The sequence below is a fragment of the Lissotriton helveticus genome, chromosome 6 (assembly GCF_964261635.1).
Source record: "Lissotriton helveticus chromosome 6, aLisHel1.1, whole genome shotgun sequence".
NCBI classification, from domain to species: domain Eukaryota; kingdom Metazoa; phylum Chordata; class Amphibia; order Caudata; family Salamandridae; genus Lissotriton; species Lissotriton helveticus.
The window spans coordinates 597252644-597274064 of NC_136067.1; the positions used below are offsets into that span (position 1 = coordinate 597252644).

General features: G+C 43.8%; 1 protein-coding gene across 1 annotated transcript in view; it reads left to right on the forward strand.

The window, feature by feature from the left end:
* The window catches only part of KCNQ5 (potassium voltage-gated channel subfamily Q member 5), a 1025261-nt gene that overhangs the window by 937160 nt on the left and 66680 nt on the right, over positions 1-21421 (forward strand). The window contains exon 11 of the mRNA XM_078647596.1: positions 2508-2616. Coding sequence (XP_078503722.1) covers positions 2508-2616 — 109 coding nt within the window. The remainder of the gene's footprint in view (positions 1-2507; positions 2617-21421) is intronic.

Consider the following 21421-nt stretch of genomic DNA (forward strand, 5'->3'; position numbering starts at 1 on the left):
GTACAATATATTACACAAAGGAAACAGCATTCAGAACAGCATCTTTACCATGCAATGCCATTACCACACAGCCTTTACCATGCAGATGCTTTTAATATGCAGATGCCTTTACTACGCGTGGCAAGTATAGGTAAGGTATGTATATAGGAAAGATCATTTGTATAGTGTGATAGCTACCCTGAGGCGTCCTAGCACTGCAGACAAACGCGTGTGGATGAGAGGTAGAGGCCTAGTCTGAGTTGGTATATAGGGGTGGGCAGTGGTAATGGGAGGTAAGGGTAAATTCAGGGTTTGAGTGTGGCTAGTGATAAAGGGAGGTAAAGTTAATTTAAGTATTTAGGGGTGAGCAGTAGTAAAGGGATGTACGAATACATTTAGGGTTTAAGGATGTGTAGTGGTAATGGAAGGTCAGGAGTAAATTAAAACAAAACATTTGGAGTGGGAAGTAGTAAGGGGGCAGGGTAATTTGGGATTTAGGTTTGGCTAGTGGTAAAGGGAGGTAAGGGTAATTGTCAGGTTTAAGGGTGGTGTAGGAAATTGAGTTACTGTTTAAGGGGGGCAAAATCATACTGGAGCAACCACATTTCTTGTCAGTGTGAAGCACAAGCAAACACCCATATAACTTGTTCTTAACCCTCTGGTAGCTTGCCACAAAACAGTCTTGTGTAACTGAGAGGCAATGTGTAAAGCATGTATGTGTTCAGCACTTCAAACAGTAATAAGGTGAAATTCCAACGCAAGAAAAATCCCAAACCAATTTAGAAACATAGAGTAAAATGTAACATTATTTGAAGACAAAACAACAAAACTCAAATTAGTAGAACCAGAGATATGCAATTTTAACGATTTGCAGTGCATCCACAGGCACAGTGGGAGAGCAAGCAGAAGTGGCTGGGCTCCACAAGAAGGATGTGACAGAGGACATGCTGGCTACATTAGGTGTAGATTCAAACACCGACCCGAACATGGCGCACACTTCAGAAAAAGAACATGGAATGGAAGTTGTGACCCTGAGGTCAGCAGATGAACTAATATGATCAACACATGGTCACAGGAGCACTGGCAATATGCTAAGTGTGATGCTAGACTTTCTATCATTATGTTCTAAAAGCTGCTGAGGGTCGTAGTGAACTATGATGGAGTCTCATGGAGCCCCAGTGCGAATTGTAGATATAAATAGATACTAGTGTCCCTCCCCCACCCCACTGCCTTTTTCTCATTTTCTAAAGTTTGCTCCAATTAAAGGTCCCAGGTAGGGCCTGCATTAGGGCTGTTTTTTTAGGGCCTGTGGACCGGTGGGGGGTTGCCCCTGGGGCCGGTTTTAGAGCTCAGGGTTGGGATCAGGGAAAACCTTTACCATTCATGCTTTTACAACTAAATTCATTGTAAAATCATGCATGGTAAAGGCATAAACATTGTACAAATATGCATGATGAAGGTTATGCGTGATAAAGGCATTTGGGTTGTATTAGCCTCATTGTAATGACATGCATTACAATGGAATGTGTTGTTCAGTCGTACATCCCTTGGGGTAACAAAGGCAATAGGCAGCTGGATAAAAGGCAACTGCAATACCTAGGCTAGTCACAAAAGTGATTTGCACTCGTATTGCCCACCTTATAGGGACAGCTGCCACATGACCACAAATAAATTCAGAAGAAAAGGCTGATGAGAGGCAATACTCAAGGTCAACAATAGCACAGTAGAAAAATAGGAAAGTTAATTTAGCAGGCGTTGTGGGTTTCTGTTGCAAGTCTTTTTATTTTTCAAAATCCTTTGTACAAATGTGGAAACAGCCAATGCGTTTCACCCTTCACAAGGGCTTCTTCAGGGCAAGGATAAGGTGACGAAAATGTGCATGTCAATGTAATGAATCCAGCGGTAAATGTACTTGCAAAGCGTCCCTATTGGTGGACGATGTCCCCAGAAATGGAAGCCTTATGGCGGTAGCGTGTACCCTTAGACCCTTTGTCCAATTTCAACATGTTGCCTCCAAAAGGTGGAGAAGTAAATCATATGGCACTATAAAGCTTCCAGTGTAATCGGTGATAGTACTTCAGGTATCCAGGTATCAGTATTCCTGGCGAGCCCGTGTCCGTCAGCAGGAGTCAACGAGGCATGAGTGGCACAACTCATGCCTCATACTTCTCCACCTTTTGGAGGCAACTAAGCGCTGCTTGTGTGGGTCCAATAAGCTCTATAAGACCCAGCACCTTACAACATAGCATAGTTTAAAACCTCTTCACAATTTCTAAGTCAGAATACAGTAACTAAATCACGCCACATTTTCCTGTTTAATATAATTGCAGTTTTTTTCTCCTGGCCTTTCAGCTCAATGAAATATTTAATTTGTCCTTTCTAGTTGCAGTGTTAGCTTTTATTCTGAGAGCAATCTTTTGAAGGGGTATGAAATGTAAAACTGAAGATCCAAACTGGCCTGTGTTCACTCAGTGCATCACATTGTTTGTGTGATGGCGGGTATTTACCCTTCGTATTTTATCTTCCAGCAGATGCTAGCCTGGGCGCAGACGAATCGCACGATGAGAAAGGTTGTCACTGTGATGTATCCGTCGAAGATCTCACCCCGGCTCTTAAAACTGTCATCCGGGCTGTCAGGTTAGTAGAAAAATAAAGAAAACAGGGCTCAGGATTTGTTATTTACCGAGTATGAGGATTATTGTAGATATATTCATTAATTGCAAGCAAACGAGGAAGGATAATTGACGGCCGGTAACTATGCATCACAATATCTGAACTCGCAGAACTATTCCCATCACTGAAAGTACCAAGAATTAGGTGGATTTTTGGGGGAAGTGGAACAGATATCGGGGAATGCTATGTAGCCCAATTACAGACACGATCAGGAGCAAGAGACAATATAACCAAAGGTGGACGGAGGCTTGGGTGGGGGGACCTAGAGGATATCAACTTAACAAGATTGGTATTGATTTATCAGTCTGTTGGAGAATTGTCATATTATTATGATGTGTATCTTCTAAAAAGATGGAATGTTGTTGCTTTAATAAAACAAAGTTAAAACATTAAAATTAAATAGAAATTATGTGGATTAGTGCTTCGTAAATCCTATCTCATGTAATGAAGATGACTTTCACTGGTTCTCTCAAGCGATGACACTGCTGATTGCAGCTATTACATACTTCAGGGGCCACGTGTTCCATGCAGACATATAACATAATGTAAGAGCAAGCTGTAGATCATTTCTTGCTAGATAGTGCATTTTCAACTTCTGATACCAGATGAGATCACCAGTCGCCAACCATGACTCTGGTTCAGCAAAGCAATCATGCGTAAAGGCAGTGGAGGCTGGTGATTGCAAAAAGTGGTGGGGTGGAAGTCAATTCACAGCATTGCACCACACAAGTGAGCATTGAGAGCCAACCTGATGCCTCTCGGAGAGTCTGGCTCGGGAGAGAGGGTGAACACAGAAGTTCATTTTTACACAACTCAATAGTTTTGTTTTCACTCGACCTTGAGAGGCTAAAAGGCGAGTGGAGCACATAGTTCAAACCATGGAGTCAAATACAGATCATCAGCCTTGTCGGAAAGCTCAGTGGATGCATTAGTCCCATGAGCCTTCACACCCTGCTAAGAGGCAAGAGACCTTAGACTGGCCAGATTCCCTTCAAATCTTCACCAATATTTCCAGTGCGCGTTCAGCACAATTTCTCAACTCCCATTTATCTATCTATCCATACACACTCATTTCACCACTGATCTATACACCACACCCTCACCCATTCTGCTGTTTACCCACTAACTCATACTCATTCACGCAGTCAATCATACATTCTCATCAAACTATCCTCGCACTCATTCAACTCAATCACATTGCCTTACCTGTTCATTGTTTATTTCCAGTTATTGAAATATGTCATAGGAGGAAGCCGGTTGTGTTCATTCAATTCTTCAAGTTTTAATAAGCTTTTGTGTACCCATCTTATTTCCACAGTCATCCACCCAGTTACTCACTCAACTACTCACTCAAGATCATTCCTCTACCCACCCCATTCAACAATTATTTCACTATCTCCCACTTTACATCACTTACCTACCCGCTCATATTCACACATTCACATCAAGCTTTCAGTGTCATTCACCCAATTCATGTAACCATAACATTTACCTATTTACACAGTCAACCCCCACATTCAATGTCTCACCCATTCACACAAACACACCAAACATCACTCATCGAGTAACCAGCAATTATATTAATAAAAAAGTAACACCTTGTTACCACCTGTTTTATTCTCCTTGCAGGTTACATCTAGATGCCCACTGTCACAATAAGCACATATAATCTGCATGAAAAAACAACCACATGCAGTTGTCAGTAAAATGTTTTTCACTGACCTGATTGGTGTTGCAGAGTTAGAAAGGAAGTTAGAAAGATAGCAGTTAGAAAGGAAAATAAAAACAGAAAAGAGATCCGCCATCAGAAGAATCCCTTCTCTGGCACGCTTCAAAAAGGAGGCCAAAACCTTCGTTATGGGTAAAGTCCTCTCCTAAATGCTGCCTCCTGCCGGTTCTCAGTCCTTGACCAATACACAGAACTTGACCAAATACGAACCAGCGCCTCCCTTCGGAATCCCGACCAACCTCTTTAAGAAATCGGGGGCCTCATCTGGAGTTAATTATATGTAAACTGTTTCATACGTGTCCGCTAAACTATTGTGATTCCTTGCCTATTGTACACTGCTATGTTCCCTTGTAAAGCGCTCTGATACCCTAGGGTCAAGTTTGCGCTCTATAAAACAATAAAATAAATAAATAAATAGAATAGATTTTAACTTTTTTCTCCAAACTTAATAGTGTAGTTTTTTTGAGGTAGCTGCTGATCTGTTAGCCTTGCATGTAAAGGTTACGTCAGGTCACACCTATCAGGATTTCTTTTTTTACAGTTTAATATAGCGCAAATTGGATCTGCTTTGGGCAGCTCACAGTTCAGAACCAGATTTTGGCTTCTCATACATGCTTTGCTGGGCAGGAATGTGCTCGTAAATACACAAAATCTAGCGCAACCTGACACCACAGACTTAAGAAAATAAGTTTGTCTGCAGCGTCTTCTGGAAACTTCTTAAACCCACCCTTATACATCACCTCACATGATGGGGTTTGGTCACTCAAGCTTGCTGATCCCGGCTCTCCCAGTGAAGAGTTATCAAAGGGTAGGGTAAGTTATGTTGAGTGAGATGCAAGCTCGTAGAGCCCTGGCTTGACAGTTAAATGGCTGAGGCTAGATTTAATGGGCGCACTGGAAGAAGGTGGAGAAAGGAAAGCAACGTCATGGCGCTCTGAGGAAAAGACCAGGGCTGAGCATGGATAAGCCCTGCTAGTACTGAAACTGGTATCAAACAAGGTTGTGTATTGCCCCACTTCTTTTTAATTTGTTCATATCTGACCTTTCCCCAGTACTCAACAGCGTATTCCCCCTCAATTAGATGGGACCCGCATTACCAACCTGTTGAATGCCGAGGACCTGGTGCTGTTCTATTGAACTACTACCATACACGACAATAAATTGCCTCGAACTGAACTTGTCAAAAACCAAAACAATATCTTTTGGGAAGCAACAAAAGTCAACAGAAAGGTGGTACTTCAACGACACAAAGTTCAAATCAACCCCCGGTTACAAATACTTGGGCATCTTTTTCGAACCAAGAGGCACTTTTACCAAGCACAAAGAAACACTGAAAACCAAAGCCTTGTTGTTAGAAGCGGCCACTGCAAAATTGGCAAAACAGTTACTAGGTCACAGCCTAACCCCCATGCTGCAATTGATGAAGGCTATTGTAATTAATTTCTTAATGCATGGGCATGAGGTTACTAAGGGCACAACCAACGTGTTAATTAACAAACTAATAATCAACATTTTTAAAAGAGCTTTTCGGTTGTCAAGATCTGCCTCTCCAGCCCAAGTGAGACGTGAACTGGGATTACAAGACCACCACGGAGTGGAGGTAGGTGCATTTATTATGTCATAGACTGCGCCGTACTGGGGAGGGTTCCTTGGAGGCCCGACTATGGCAGGAAATACAGAAAAACCAGACCAGACATAAGCATTGGCAATGCTTGGACCGCAGTTTACAGTTACTAGGAGCAAAAGACCTCTGGGAAGCTTGTCTACTTATCCGACTTGACCTATCTGCAGCTTTTGATACCGTTAATCACCCAGCCCTACTTAAATCACTGAAGTTTCGCTTCGGTATCCATGGCACCATCCTAAAATGGTTCACATCCTACGTACAACACCGTTCGCAATAAATCAAAATCAACTCATGTCTATCAAAACCCACACGGGTCACTATTGGCGTGCCTCAGGGCTTAATTCTCTCCCCCTCCCTTGTCAATCAGTTCATGGAACCCCTTACGGTCATCTTGAAGCAGGCAGGGATGAAATATCACCTTTATGCTGATGACACTCAACTGTACTACAAAATCAAATCAACCAGTGGTATTCGACATCTCAACAACACACAGAACAAGTTACAATCTTGGTTTTAGTCTAATCACTTTAAACTAAACCCAAACGAAACAGAAATAATTCTATTCCCCCCCCCAAAAGCAACCACCTAACAAATCCACGAATGGCTCAGCGACCTGAACACTTGAAATTGCTCTCTCATTCTATCCAACACTACAAAGTCCCTTGGCTTCTTCCTGGACAACAACATGACATTGAAAGAGCACATCAAAAATTCAGCTAAAGAAGCGCTTTACACACTAAAACACCTCAAGAAAATTAAACAATTCATTCCCTCTAATGATTTCAAGATTGTGGTGCAATCTCTGGTCCACGCCAAACTGGACTATGGTAATGCCATTCTTACTGGGACACCAAAAACTCACCTTGACCCCCCTTAGATCAGTTCTAAACACATTGCAGCCCGGCTCATTACAGATGTTAAATGGTTTGAACACATCACTCCTGCTATCAAGAGCCTCAACTGGCTTCCCATCGAAGGAAGATGTACTTGCACGACTGCCTGTATTATCCACAAAGCCCTTTACTCACATACGGATGTATGACATTACCACGCATGCTTTTACCACGCATGCTTTTACATCGCAGTTTTTACAACGCATACCATTACAACGCATAGCGCTTTGGGGGGCTGGATAGTGAATAGTTTAATTTACTATTCCAACTCCAGTCCCCGTGGATAGTAGGGAAGGTGTTGGATAGTAAATTAAATCTATTCCCTATCCTAGAGCGCCCCCCAGCGCAATGTGTTGTAATGGTTTGCGTTGTAAAAGTTGCGATGTAAAAGCACTGCGTGGTAAAAGTTGGGTTGTAAAGGATGTTTCCCCTCACATACACCCAACTACTTAGAAAGCAAGCTTACGAAAGCAGGGATTACTAGATCATTGAGAAGCTTCAACACACTTTTGCTCCTACCTCCCAATCTAAAAAAAAACATCAACCAAGTCTTGCTCTTTTTCTGGAAATGCTCCGAGCATATGGAACTCTCTAACTAGCGATCTTCGATACAAAACGTCCTTCCCTTGCTTCAAAGGAGACCTGAATATCCTCCTCCTCAACAAATACTTTAACTTTTAGATTACTGAGCTTGGTTAATTATCTATTGTACAGGTCTAGACCCTCTGTCATAGCCGGCTGTTTGTTTGCTTATGCTGTCTATTGGATCCTCTCGGATTGTTTTCTTGTTTTGGTTTTGGGTTTTTTGTTTTCATATGACTATTATCTATTTGAGTCTCTCTTCATATGTTATTGCGTTCCTGATTTACTGTATTCTTTCACGATCATGTAAAGTGCTTTGATACCTTTGGGTCTAGCTAGTGTTATACAAAATGTATAAATAAGAAAATCTTCGTTTTAATTCTGTTTACGTAAGCTTTTGTTCTAGGAAGCTATGAAAGTAAAGGGGGTGCAGCTCCTGCGCCCATATACAGGAGCCGCTGCTGGGTAAAGGGCAGTTTTGGGGACAATCGGCGTGAACCTGAGAGGAGCAAAGCTCCAGCACACATTCACCATATGTAGAGACAGAGCCCACTGAGCATTCCGCTGAACTGCCAACACCTATAGTGCTTATGCCCCCTAATTCCAGAACATTGCACAAGAGAGGATTCTCTAGACTCTCCGGCACTAAGAACTCAGTCAATGTATCCAAATGAAACAGAGAATGCAATGAACTGCAACCCATTAAGTATTATAGAAGTAAGGTGCACAGTAGATAATGATCAGTCCTGTAAGACTCAAAGAAATAGTTAGTGGAACCCAAACATTCTTTCATCATGAATAGTCACACTCAAGAACACTAGGAAAGTAGGAGTATACTTTCAAGATTTATTGAAATCTAAATACTATTCTAGTGCATGCAATATGAACAGTATTTATTATAAAAATAAGCTAGATAGTAGCTATGATATTTGTTAATAGTCAGAACAGAAAGTATTGGAACATTATGACACTAGTTTATGGTTTCTATACATCAATATGTCCAGATTCTCCCTTCTAACAAAGCTAATCTTAGCACCAAGAGGGGCCTAAATGAGTTTCATATATGGCCTTGCTTAAACCTGCATACCTTTTCCGAACAACAGAAGCAGTGTTCCATAAGGAGACATCTGCTTTTGTCTCTGCACCCCAGCGCTTATGGTGTTCTCAACCAGGCAGCTATGACTGAGGACTGATGTGCCTTTTCTGTAGCTCTCAGCAAAGAAAAGTGTTTACAGCTGCTGCACAACCCTCAGCATGGAGTTCCTGGATCATAGTCCCTCTTCATCTATTAACCGATTGATGCAGCTTAGCTGCTCTGTCTCAACACTGTTGAATATTTTCAAAATAAATTACACCCTCAAGCCTTTAACCTACTGATAGTTTGTGAAATATTGCTTACTGCTTCAAAATAACTGAAAAATCAAGCTATCATGTCCTATGAAACATTGCTGTTAGCTGAGGAATAACAACTATATCATCAAAACATCAAGGCATGCTAAAATAAGCACTAATATATTCGAACAGGGTGAATTATCACATTGCAATGAAACAAGTGTTTTAAAGATATTGATAACTGCGTCTTTGTAATTGAAACATACACCTACATAAATTAACATGTATAACCCAAAGTGCATACCTACCTATAAAATATATGATTATATCAAAGAGGTGTGGGCCAAAGGCCTATTTACCCGTGATTCTGGTCTCTGTCACATAGTGCAAATGTTCCTGTAACAAGATCCTCACCCTTCCATCAGAGAGCCTTAGCCTATCTTATCTGTTCTCACTGTTCTGCTACCTTCATATTGATAGAGCTATAGGTGCCTTCCAGAAACTCCTCCAGGAGTGGTAGAAAAAAATCATCGGCCCATCTCACTAGTTTTACTAAGCCTCAACATTATGCAGTTCATGCTTGTTCAAGAGTAACTTGGTAATGTCAAAGCTATACTAGTTTGTTAAGCATTTTCACATTACACCTGTTCTGCCAAGACGGGTGCAGCCATCATCCTTGCATGGTCTAATATCGTCATAATTTCATTCCGCCTTCACTATTCGTAATCAGGAGAACATATATAGTTATTGAAAGCAGTACCACTATTAAGTAAGATGGGCTCCTCAACAATCAGCTGTCTTTAACTACCTCCCCCCCACAAGGCTGAGTTTTCTGAGGTTACCTTACTAAGGTGGAATAACCCATCCACTTCTAAAAGTATGCATTTGTTAGTTGATGCATTAACTTACAGAAACCCGACTGTGCTCGTATTCAGCCATGTTACTTCCAACTGCTAATAGAACCAGACAAACCAATACATTTGGCCAAAACATATGGGAAGACTGGTCAAAGGACCAGAAATACAGGATTCTGATGTAGATAAAAACCTGGTAGTCACTAGAATGCGTGATAGTGATACAAATTGTAGGCTGATGCAGGCGTGTAGGACCACTGCTGAAATATACTGGGCATGGGTATCATCAGCATTAAACTCAGTAGCCAATGGACACAGTTCTGGCAGCAGAGGTCTGCTTCCTAGCCTAATCCTGCAACCCTCAAACAAGCAACAGCCGCTGTTAGAAAAAATATGTATTAGAATGTGGGCAGATGGAAGCGCATAACTAGAGATAATGAATGAAGAATTTTTCTTATTTGACATATTATTTTGATTCAAAAAGCCAGTAGTTTAGAAATAAACCCAATTCACGGACATGAAGCATTCCATAAATAGTCAAATGAGCTCACAGGCAAGGGAAGGCCATCTGGGGGGTTGGGCCATACTTGTTACTACTAAAAAGGCATATTGAATAACTGACTTAGGTATTGCCTCTCAATAAGCAAGAGCTCTTAAAAGAGTAAAGTCTGAGAATTATTGATGTATCTCCAACAATAAGGCTTACTTCATCGTATCTACCATGAATCGCACACAGCGTAGTGTCGGTGCGGACTGGGCAATCAAATAAAATGGCTATTGGGAAATCAAGGAAAGCAATTCCCCTCAGCAAAGAGTAGACAGTTTCCGCCAGATAATGCTTTTCTTTTTGCACCAAGTGGTCCTACATGGGTGGGTTGCCTCAGATTCCCCAATGTACTACTCATGTGTCAAAACATTGGCATAATATTCTAGATGATAACTTTGCTACCTGGGTTTAGCATAAGCTCAAGGCTTTAAAGTGACCACTTACTCCAAGAGGTTAGGTATTTGTGCTGCCCCCAACAAAGCAATAGCTCAGAAAGTATGACAGTAGGCTAATGACAGATTTACAAAAGATAAAACAGGTATCACCTGCTGAGGCAAACCTAACTCCCTTCATAGGATCTTTGCCGGATACTGACCATTGCAAAAACAACAGTTGATGGACAGAATGCAGAACAATGTCATACATTCACCCCCAGTACAAAGATCTGGGCCTAAATCTATCGTTTTTTTGCTCAACACACCACCCCAGTTCAGACATGACTATATGCAAATCAGCCTTGACCCTGTGCCTCATGGGAGCAGTCCAGCCCGAACTGCCAAGCCATGTCTTCCCTGGACCGGAATCAAGCATCCTAGGACCGGTTTCTGGCTATCAGCCGTCTTCAGCCAGGATAGCTTGACTCCAGTGGCGTGGAGAGCACGGGACTCACGTTTGAGCATACCTGTCCCACTCGGGGTGACAAATGCAAAAACAACAGTTGATGGACAGAATGCAGAACATGGGACCATGGGATGGGTATGCTCAGACGTGAGTCCCGTGCTCTCCACGCCACTGGAGTAAAGCTGTGAGGGGCAGATTTACAATAACTGGGGCATCCCTGCATATCAGCAGGGATGCGCCAGTTATTGTGCGTCACGGCTCCGCCACCATGGATGCGCCGCATTTACAACGTGGCGCACCATGGGGCAAAAATGGACAGATGCATGACGCATCTGCTGCCGTACAGGCGGCGCATTGCTGGAGTTCCAGCAAGGCTCGGGGGTGCCCTATGTTTAAAATTCTGCATCAATCCTTACACCTGCTTCAAACAGGCGCAGGGTTTTGACGCAGCATTGCCTTAAAAGTGGCTGAGTGAAATCTTGTAGATGTCACTCAGCACTTCTTTCAGGAGGCGTTCCTGCGCCGGAACGCCGCCCCCCCGCGCCGGAACGCCGCCCCCCCGCGCCGGAACGCCTATATGTGGCGCAGGGCTTTACAACGTGATGCATCTCCCAGATGCGTCATGTTGTAAGTACCCCGCACCATGACGCTGGCTTTGTGACGCCGCTGTGTCACAAAAGTGACGCAACGGCGGTGTAAAAGGGGCGCAAGGGGCTTGTAAATCTGGCCCTGAATGTATAAGTAAGACTTTCTCATTTTCGAGTCATGGGCGTAGAAAGCGTGGGGGACGCAGGGGATATATCCCCCCCAGATTTTTGAGTGGGAGTGACACGGGGGACAAGGGTGGGGGGGACGAGGAGACAAAAGACTTTCCCCTCTGCCTTCTGTTATTCACAGGGCCATTAGCACGCGTAAGTGCTACCTAATGGCCCTGCACTTGACCTGCCTGGAGTCAAAGTCTTCAAAGAGGCCGCCCACCCTCTGCCCTTTATTATGCTGCATGAAGGCTCTGCGGTCTGGGAAGGGCAGAGAAGGAAAAAACTCTGGGGCATATTACCAAGGGGGGCGATAGACAATTATCGCCGATTTAGCTGCCGTTTTCGGCCACTAAGCGGCGATAATTCTATCGCCCTATTAGCAAGCTGTCGCTAACATCAGCTTTTAGGCGAAAGCGAGCAGTTTGGGGCCCGCTTTGCATGTCAGCAATGTTTATCGCTAATGACATGCAAAGTTGGCGTACCCAACCCGTTAGCGACTGAAAGCAGTCGATAACATCGCTATCGCTTATTAAAAAGGCAGCCGTAGCGTTGGAAATATTCGCTGCTCAGACCAGTTCTTAGCCATGTTATCCAATGGGAGGTGGATAACATGGCAAAGAGCATTTTGTCGCTAATGCGTGAATATCGCTGTATTCGCAGCGATATTCACGCTATCACCGGAAAATGTATCGCTTTGGAGATAAACGTTGCTAATAGCACGTTATCTCAGCGATAATTTCCAGCAATGCTTAGCGATAAAAAATGAGTTGCTAAGCCAAGTTAGCGATAAATATCGCTAATCGTTGGTAATATGCCACTCTGTCTCTTTTCCCTCATGCCCAGAGAAGGCAAGGACTGTGTCCACTTCTCCTGATCTGCCTCTGGCAGCTTCCCTCCGCCCCCCACCTCTCTTTATTCCTACATCTCTTTCTATCTCTGTCTCGCTCCTCCTTTAGTTCTGATTTCTAGAGACAGATCTTACGAACTCTCTCTTGCCTCACCTTTTCTTTATTTGTTCCCCTGTGAAATGGATCCAAAAACGAGCAGAATACTTTGGCTGGAAATGTCCTCATTTGCTGACTGTTGTATAATTCCAAAGAAAAACCTCGGACAGAGAGAAAAAAATAATTAAATACCTAAAGAAAGCGTCACAGAGTGGTCAGCAGACAGGCCAGATTGTTATTTACACCCACACACATTTGCGCCACTTTACAGAGTTTACCAGTGAAAGCGCTACTTTCTTTTTTTTCTTCTTTCTTTGAACAACATTGTTTTTCCAGGGTGGGTAAGTGCACCATTCCTAAAGGGACTGCAATACCTGGTTGATGGGTGGAGTGAAAATGTTTAATATGATCGTTTTCAACTGTTTTAATTATTTTAGCTTATAAAGTAAAAGCAGCAAAATCCTGGAATGCCCTTCCCCTCCACTTAAAAACTGCACCGTCTCTTAATGTTTTTAAGAAAGGACTAAAAACTCACCTTTTTAATATTAAAGTTTAATTTTTTTTTCTTTCGCTTCTTAATATCTGTCCTTTCCCAGTCTGCTCCGCCTTTACCGCGCCAGGATACTATTTTTTAGTAATAGAGCGCGTTATAAAAGCCTTTAATAATAATAATAATTATAAAAGCCTTTAATAATAAAGTGTGTACTGCGGCTCTGTGTCCGAGGATGTGGTCTTTTTTAAACCAAACTGCTAACATTTTGAAAGGATTTAAGCAATGGACATTGAAACGGGTCCCTTCCTAAACCTGTAGCCATGTCCTGAATTTTTCAGGCAAAATCACTTACTGATTTCTGAATAATGAGTTTAAAACTGTTAAGGTAACCATGTTGTTCCCTAAATTTCCTGAATACATTTCACATGCTTTGCTTCTTCTTGCATTCCTTATGTGTTTGCTTTTTCCAGGGTGTGATTCATTTTTTTCACGCAGCATTTTGCTGTTGTCTAGTGCATAATTTGAATTTAGTCGCAGCACAATTGAGTTGTAGCTGAAGGCAGTGCAAATTTCTCTCAGTGGGGCAATATGGTGTTCAGTGTGGGAGAGGATGTGGCACTCTGGCCAGAGCTGCTGAATTTGGAACTGGCGCACCATTTTCAGCCTTCATGACCAGTCCCCCAGACCGCACTCCTGACAGAGCTGATTCTGACGCTACACCTTAGAAGGCCCAATAGACCTTAGAAGCCCTGGTGTCTTAGCACCAGCAGGTGGACCCTAACGGTGGCAAGTGTGAGTTAACCCTGAAGGCCTGTCCACCACAATCCATACTGCAGCTCACCTCCAGTCTTGTGAGCAGGCATACGAAGAAGCACACCCTAGATCGAAAGTGACACTGAGGTCACAAGATCCTTGAGGCCAGTCCACCGCACCCATTGGTACCTCCATTGGCCTTTTTCAGCAGTAGTAGTGCAACTCACCAGGAAACGGCAATGAAGGATTTGCATGCACACCAAACTTAGGGGGTGATTATAATGGAGGTGGGACCGCCATGTCACCCCGTCAGTGGTGGCCCCACCGCCATCGGTGACTGCATCACCGCCAGCCATATTACAATAGTGGGTGGTTCCCTGGCGGTCGGAAAGACCAACCGCCACACACCCGACTGGCTCCTTGGGCCCTCCAGTGCGGCGGAGGGGCTCGTGGTTCCTTCAATGCTGGTGGTGCCTATCAGGCACCGCACTAGGGATTAGGATACCTCTTACCCGCCACCCTATCCATGGGGATTCACCCGCCATGGAAAAGTTGACGGAAAGGGACGTTGGGGGATCGTAGCAGGCCCCTTTCCCCCCAGCCCCCAGGCATGGAACCTGGGGGCATCTAAGATGCCCCCCTACATATCACTGAACCATGTGGCAGGCACCGCATTGTGCCTGCCACGTAGTGCAGTGATATATGTAACATGTCAGTTTTTACATTGCAGCAGATGATGCAGCCAGCGGCACCTGCTGCAATGTAAAAGATAGGCACTGCAAACGCCATGGTGACGGTCGCATTGTAATTACTATCGTGGGGCCGCCACCTTGAAGGCCAGCGGTTCCATTCCCCGATTTGATGGCGGACGGACTGAAGTCCGCCTGCCATCGTCATGAGCCCCTAATTTTGCAAACTTTATGGCCTCTGCTGGAGTTCTGGACTTTTTGGTTCCGTCCAGAGGTGTCAGGGATAACACCCGAAGACCCCGGAGTTCTACCTGCCTCGGTGCACAAACAAACAGAAACACGGGCTTCTCGATGGTGGCGTCAAAAGACCAAAGGTTTATTACTGCAGGGACACAGAAGTCACAGAAACTACACATGGGCAGTATCTAGGAGCCTGTTCAATTTGTACAAAGAGGGTTGCTCCTTATATACTGAATATTGGGCTTCAGGCAAATTCTTTACATGTTAGAACATTCCAAAACCTTTGTATCTTAAACAATAAATATTTGGTGTTGCACAGGAATCGTCAACAATATCTGATGTCAAAACATTACGAACGAGGGGTTCCCACTATTTCATCATAATCCCATGTCAACTTTCCATTCAAGACCCGGACCGCCTCATCGTAAATTTCGTTACCTCCCCCTAATAAAGGCCCAGAAGGAAAGGAGCAGAGCCAGGTGCCGAAGATAGAAAAGCAGGATAAGAGATGTTTGTGGGTCGTAAATGGGCAAGGTTACCAGCTTCGGCCGCCTAATCATGATCAGGCTAACGGACACAAGAACCAGTATAGCAGGACTGGCCTCAGGCTGGGGAGGCAGCTCTTGCTGAGTCATGCTGCCACAGCGTTGCTTGCCTAAGGTGCACGTGTCACTAGCAAGGTGAATTGCCTATTAAAGCCTACGTGTCCTTAATTGAAAGAGGTCATTGCGTGTCCATTGACTATGTGAGGGCAAGGAATACAAAATGGCTGCCGTAATCTAAGATGGATGCCATGGGTAGAACAGAAATGTGTTTGTAACAGGAGTGCTCTTGCTCGTAGCATAGCGAAAACACCAGGATATACTAAATGGATCATTTGCGGTTCAATGATACCAAAATTATGTATTTGCGACAATGTTAAAAACACGGGTTAAAATCGTCACGGAACCTCAGACCCTCCTTTTGCCCTTACATAGGCAATTACTCAGTCTATGTCAGAGTCTAACTCTATGTTCATTAGGTCAGTGACATGTTGCTGCATCATTATCTTGTCTCGTACCTTCTCTCCAAATGCAGGTGGTTTTCTGAAACAGGTTGCAGCACAGAGATTACACAAAGCGGGACCACATTGGATAATAAGGCAGCATGAGAACAGAAATACTAGGATGACACCAATGACCATCAGAACCTTCCATCCCCACGCTGATACCAGAGTCCAAAACCACTCCATGAAGGACCAGTTTCCCTTGTCTACGTGTATAGAGTCGGAAATCTTGTGTAGCTTAGAGATCGCTTCATAGACGGTTGGAGCATTATTGGGAATGAAAACACAGCAGCTCGATTGGATCATTCTCCATACCCCACCTCGATCTGCAAGTATTACGTCTAGAACCATTCGGTTCTGTAACGTCATGAGACGATCCGCCTGAAGCTCAGCTGTTAAGTTACTAAGGGCACCAGCAGTTTCTGTAATAGTAGATTCAACTACCCGTGTTAGTTGACGTAGATTTCTACTATTGGCCATAGGCCCCCAAAACGGAAGGAAACCTTTGAAGAAGTCTCCAGCTTCCTGACCAGCGGTATCTTCCTTACTGAAGACACCTCTTGCTACTCTGGTCTTGTGATAATCTGAAGAAGCAGTGTATGTCGGAGGTAACAATCGAGCAATATAACATGAACCTGAGAAGTCAGCAGGCAGCCATGTATACGCTCTGTCTTGACAGATGAAGTAAGTACCCCTAGCAGTAAGGAAGGCAGGGGAGGAGTTAGACGGAAATACGTAAGTCTCAACGCACTCACTCCTCCCTAGCTGAGCTCTCAGGTTTCTCCCATTTCCTTGCAAACAGACCTGACCTCGGTGAGGCACGACCCAAACTGAAGTGGGGCTTGCTTTCTCCCAAACTAAGGCGATACTCGGTAGAGTTCCAACTCAAATACACCCGTAATTCATCTCTAGGGTAAGATTGAGTATTATTGACGTCTTTAATCATGTCAATAATTCCCTGGACTAAAGCTTTGTTGGCTGAGTTGTATTTAGTGGACCGTGGTGGACGCGGAGGATAGGTCTCAAGGGCATAGGAAAAAATGGTCTGAAAGGCCTGAAATGATCCATTATAGCTAAAAGGCAAGACTAGATAGGGAATGCCTTTATCCATAGTGTGAGGTATCAAGCCACACACCCAGCAGTCTGTAGTATTAACTACCAGTTGGTGTTGATGCAAGAGCTGTACAAATGTATTGTTAATAAATTCTGAGCGTCGAGCTTGTTCGTGTTCAGGAAATGAGTGAAAAGAATGCATAGAAGAAACCGTAGAAGTAGTAGGATCAAGGGGAGGTACTGTAGTTACCGGCATAAAAATCAAATGCACACCAAAGATGATTCCACCCACCAACGTTATCAAAACAATTAAAAATGTAACTGCACATTGCATTAGAAAGCACTTGCTGTGAAGTATTCTGTACAGTCTATTTCTGCGAACATAAATTACATTCTTTCGTTGCAGCTCAGGAAGCTCCATCTTCTACAATCCGCTCGTGACCACTGATGATGTGTACGTAGATGAAAATGCCTCTATCAGCCCTAGGAGTTCCCAGAACTAACAGAAAGATCGACCTTGTGTCTGACCCCCGCAGATTCAACTAAGCACACAGCCACGACCCTACGGCTACCCAGACGGCAAGGCAAAATTTAAAACAACAAAATAATAGCAAACTTCCTGGCTGGAGGCAATGTATCAAAAATTCAAATGTGAAAATAGGCAGTTTCCTGCTTTATTTGTCCATATTGCGAGATCGCAGATTGTATTTCAGTTTTGCAGGAGCTGTCTGATCTGGAAACAATGTATTTTCAGTCGACGTTGCAATGTTCACGTTCGCAGATGGCAAATGTTCTTTTGGTGCAGATGGCAAATGTTCAGGGTTCAAAAGAGCAGTTTCAGGAGGAGAGCCAGAGTTTGATGTATCAGTGATCAGTTCTGCATCACTGAAAGGGATGAAACTGGGTATTTGTTCTGCTTCAGAGGCACTGATTCCTTTCTTTACCCAGTTGTCGTAAGGAAGTGGCAGAGGCACACGTTTGACGTGTGTCGTGTGGATCCAATTCTTCCGTCCGGCCACACGAATAGCAGTTCTCGTCGCCAATAAGACTTGGAAGGGGCCAACCAATCTGGGCTGAAGATTTTTCGTTCTTGCAAAATTTCTAATAACTACTTGATCCCCAGGTTTCAGCTGATGACCTGGACTCTCCGGTGGCTTTGGCAATGCATCGAAAACCTGTTGGTGAATAAGGCTCAATTTAGCAGTCAAGTCGAAAAGGTAATCAATTAACATTGGGTATTCCAGCTGCTTAAATTCTTTCGGTCTAGGTACCCCCCAAACATTTGCAGGACGACCAAAAATTATTTCATATGGACTAAGCCCTACTCTAGAATGTACAGTTGCTCTTGTTGATAACAAAGCCAAAGGCAGTGCATCTGGCCAGGGCAAACCCGTGGATGCTTGTATCTTAGCAAGTTTCAGTTTAAGGGTGCCATTGTAACCCTCGACTAAACCCGCGGACTGGGGATGATTCGCACTGTGAAACTTTTGTCTAATCCCTAGGCCGGCACACACACTCTGCATAACTTTCCCTACGAACTCACTTCCGTTATCTGACCATACAATCCGTGGCATTCCGAATCTGGGGAAGTATTCTTTAAGAAGGATTTTGGCAGTGGACAAAGCAGTATTGTCCTTCAGTGGGTATGCTTCGATCCATCTGGAGAACGCACAAACTACCACTAGGACGTACTTTAGATTGTTGCAACGATCCATATGAATGAAATCTAACTGAATCACTTCAAAGGGGCAGGAAGGAGGAGCGAAGTGACCTGCAGGTGTGGGGATTCCCTTGCCAGGATTATGCATCAAGCATACCATACAATTTCTCACCACTCTCTCTGCACACTTACTAATCCCATCATTCTTCCAAACTGGAGCCAACATCTTACAAATCCCTTTAGAACTGATGTGCGCTGCTCCATGTGCCATCGTTACTACTGCAAGCACATACGCATCAGGCAACATCCAACGCTGTTGTTCCGACAAGTCAATCCAACACCCACTCGAGTCCAATTTACCCGTGCTCTCTTTCCATGCAAGCTTTTCCTCCTCAGTCGCTTCTTTCTGAATTTCTTTCACGCTTTCCACTGTGTCCTCACACATTCCAGACTCAGAAATCCATCTTGCAGACGTTGCAACATACATTCTACTCATCATATTTCTAGCTGTCTGTTTTGCAGTCTCATCGGCAAAAGCATTCCCACGACCAACATCATCCGTGATTGCTTTATGAGCACTGCATTTCACAATCGCAACTTCAGTCGGCAAGGTTAGAGATTCCAACAAGTCATTAACTAGCTGACCATGTTGAATCTTAGTCCCATGGGACGTAATGAAACCTCTCTCTTTCCACAAACGGCCAAAACTATGGGCCACGCCGAACGCGTACTGACTATCTGTGAACACATTCACTCTCTTTCCCTTAGCTAAAACGCACGCTCTTGTTAGCGCGATCAATTCTGCAGCCTGGGCAGAATTCTGACTCACTCTTGCAGTCTCCACAATCGTACTCAAAGTCGTTACTGCATAGGCAGTAGTCACTTCACCATTCTCCAATTTGAAGCAAGACCCATCAACATACAACGTGCCATCTGGATCTGATAACGGAGTGTCTTTTAAATCAATTCGTCCTTTTGTTTCTTCCTCAGTTCTGAAACAACAGTCGTGTGGTTCGGAATCACTCGACTCTTGACTAGTCGGCAACAATGTTGCTGGATTCAATACATTGCATCTTTTGATCTGAATATGACTCGCTAGCAGTGTCAGTTCGTAACCTGATAATCTAGCACTGGTAAGGTGCTGCGTCTTGGTTCGGTTCATGAGTGTATCCACAGCATGAGGAACCATAACCACTAGCATGTTGTTCATTACTAAACCAGCAGATTGTCGAATGGAGGCTGCAGCTGCGGCTGTAGCTCTCAAGCAACTAGGCAACGCTCTAGCTACCGGATCTAACGTTGATGAAAAATACGCACAAGGGCGTTGTTTATCACCAAATTTCTGTGTCAAAACACTCAACGCACAACCTTCTCTCTCATGGACATAGAGCGTGAATGGCTTACTGTAATCGGGTGTACCCAATACAGGAGCTGAACACAGTGCATTTCGTAACTCAGAAAAACTCTCCTGACATTCGGCAGACCATGGCACTGGACTCGGAACATTTTTCCTAGTCAAAGCTACCAATGGTTTTGCCAAAAGAGAAAAATTTGGGATCCATTGCCTACAATATGAGGTAATACCTAAAAAGGCACGTACTTCTCTCTGCGTGCTAGGAACATTCATCTGTGTAATTGCTTTTATTCTCTCTGGGGTCAACTTCCTTCCCTCCTTTGACAAGAGATGACCTAGGTAGGTCACTTCTTGGCAACAGTATTGCATTTTTGAAGGTGACACCTTGTGATTCAAATTTGACAAATGATGCAATAAAGAAATTGTAGCTGTTTTGCAAGTTTCCTTGTCATCGGCAGCCACTAGAAGATCATCGACATATTGTACTAAAGCAGAACCAGGAGGAAGTACAAAGGAATCTAACTGGCTTTTTAATGCTTGACTGTAAATGGATGGGCTTTCACAATAACCTTGTGGAGCACGTTTAAACCTGAAGCTTCGTCCTCCTAGAGAGAAACCGAAGATATCTCTGCTTTCCTCGGCTATCGGAATGCTGAAAAAGGCATTTTTCAAGTCGATAACCGAAAACCATGTTGCTGTAGCAGGAATCAACGTTAACAATGCAGTAATGTCTGGAACCACAGGAAACTGCGGAATCACAATTTTATTAACCTCTCTAAGATCAATTACAAACCTATATACTGGAGGTTTTGTTGGGTCAGTTCGTTTCAGAATAGGCAGTACAGGACTATTACAGACATTACCTCTAGTTTCTTCTACAACGTCTTTCTTGATCAGATCTTGCACAATTAATAAAAGTGCGCGTTCACCTTCACTAGAGATTCTGTATTGTGGAATTCGTGGAAGTTTTACATTTGCTTTCAAAGTTACTACATAGGGTGGAATTTCTAAAAGACCTACATCATTAGGACCAGACGCCCAAAGAGTATCAGGGAGAGAACGCAGCTCTGGTGGGAGCGCATCCATCGACAAGTACATCGGAGAAATTATTCTTTTACCCAACGTAAGCTGTACTCCTGCCGGAGAACAGTACAATGTCGCGTATAGGCGTTTTAATAAGTCTAAACCAAGCAGATTTTCATTACAACCTGTCGTCAAAATCAGGGGAGCTTTCAAGTGGCGGGGTCCAACAGAAATAGACAAAGGACCAGAAACAGGGTTGTGAACAGGGGCGCCTGAAAAACCTACTGAAACGTTTGTTGAGCCAGACAAAGGTGCGCCAGGGAGTTTCGCATGTATGATAGAACTTTTTGCTG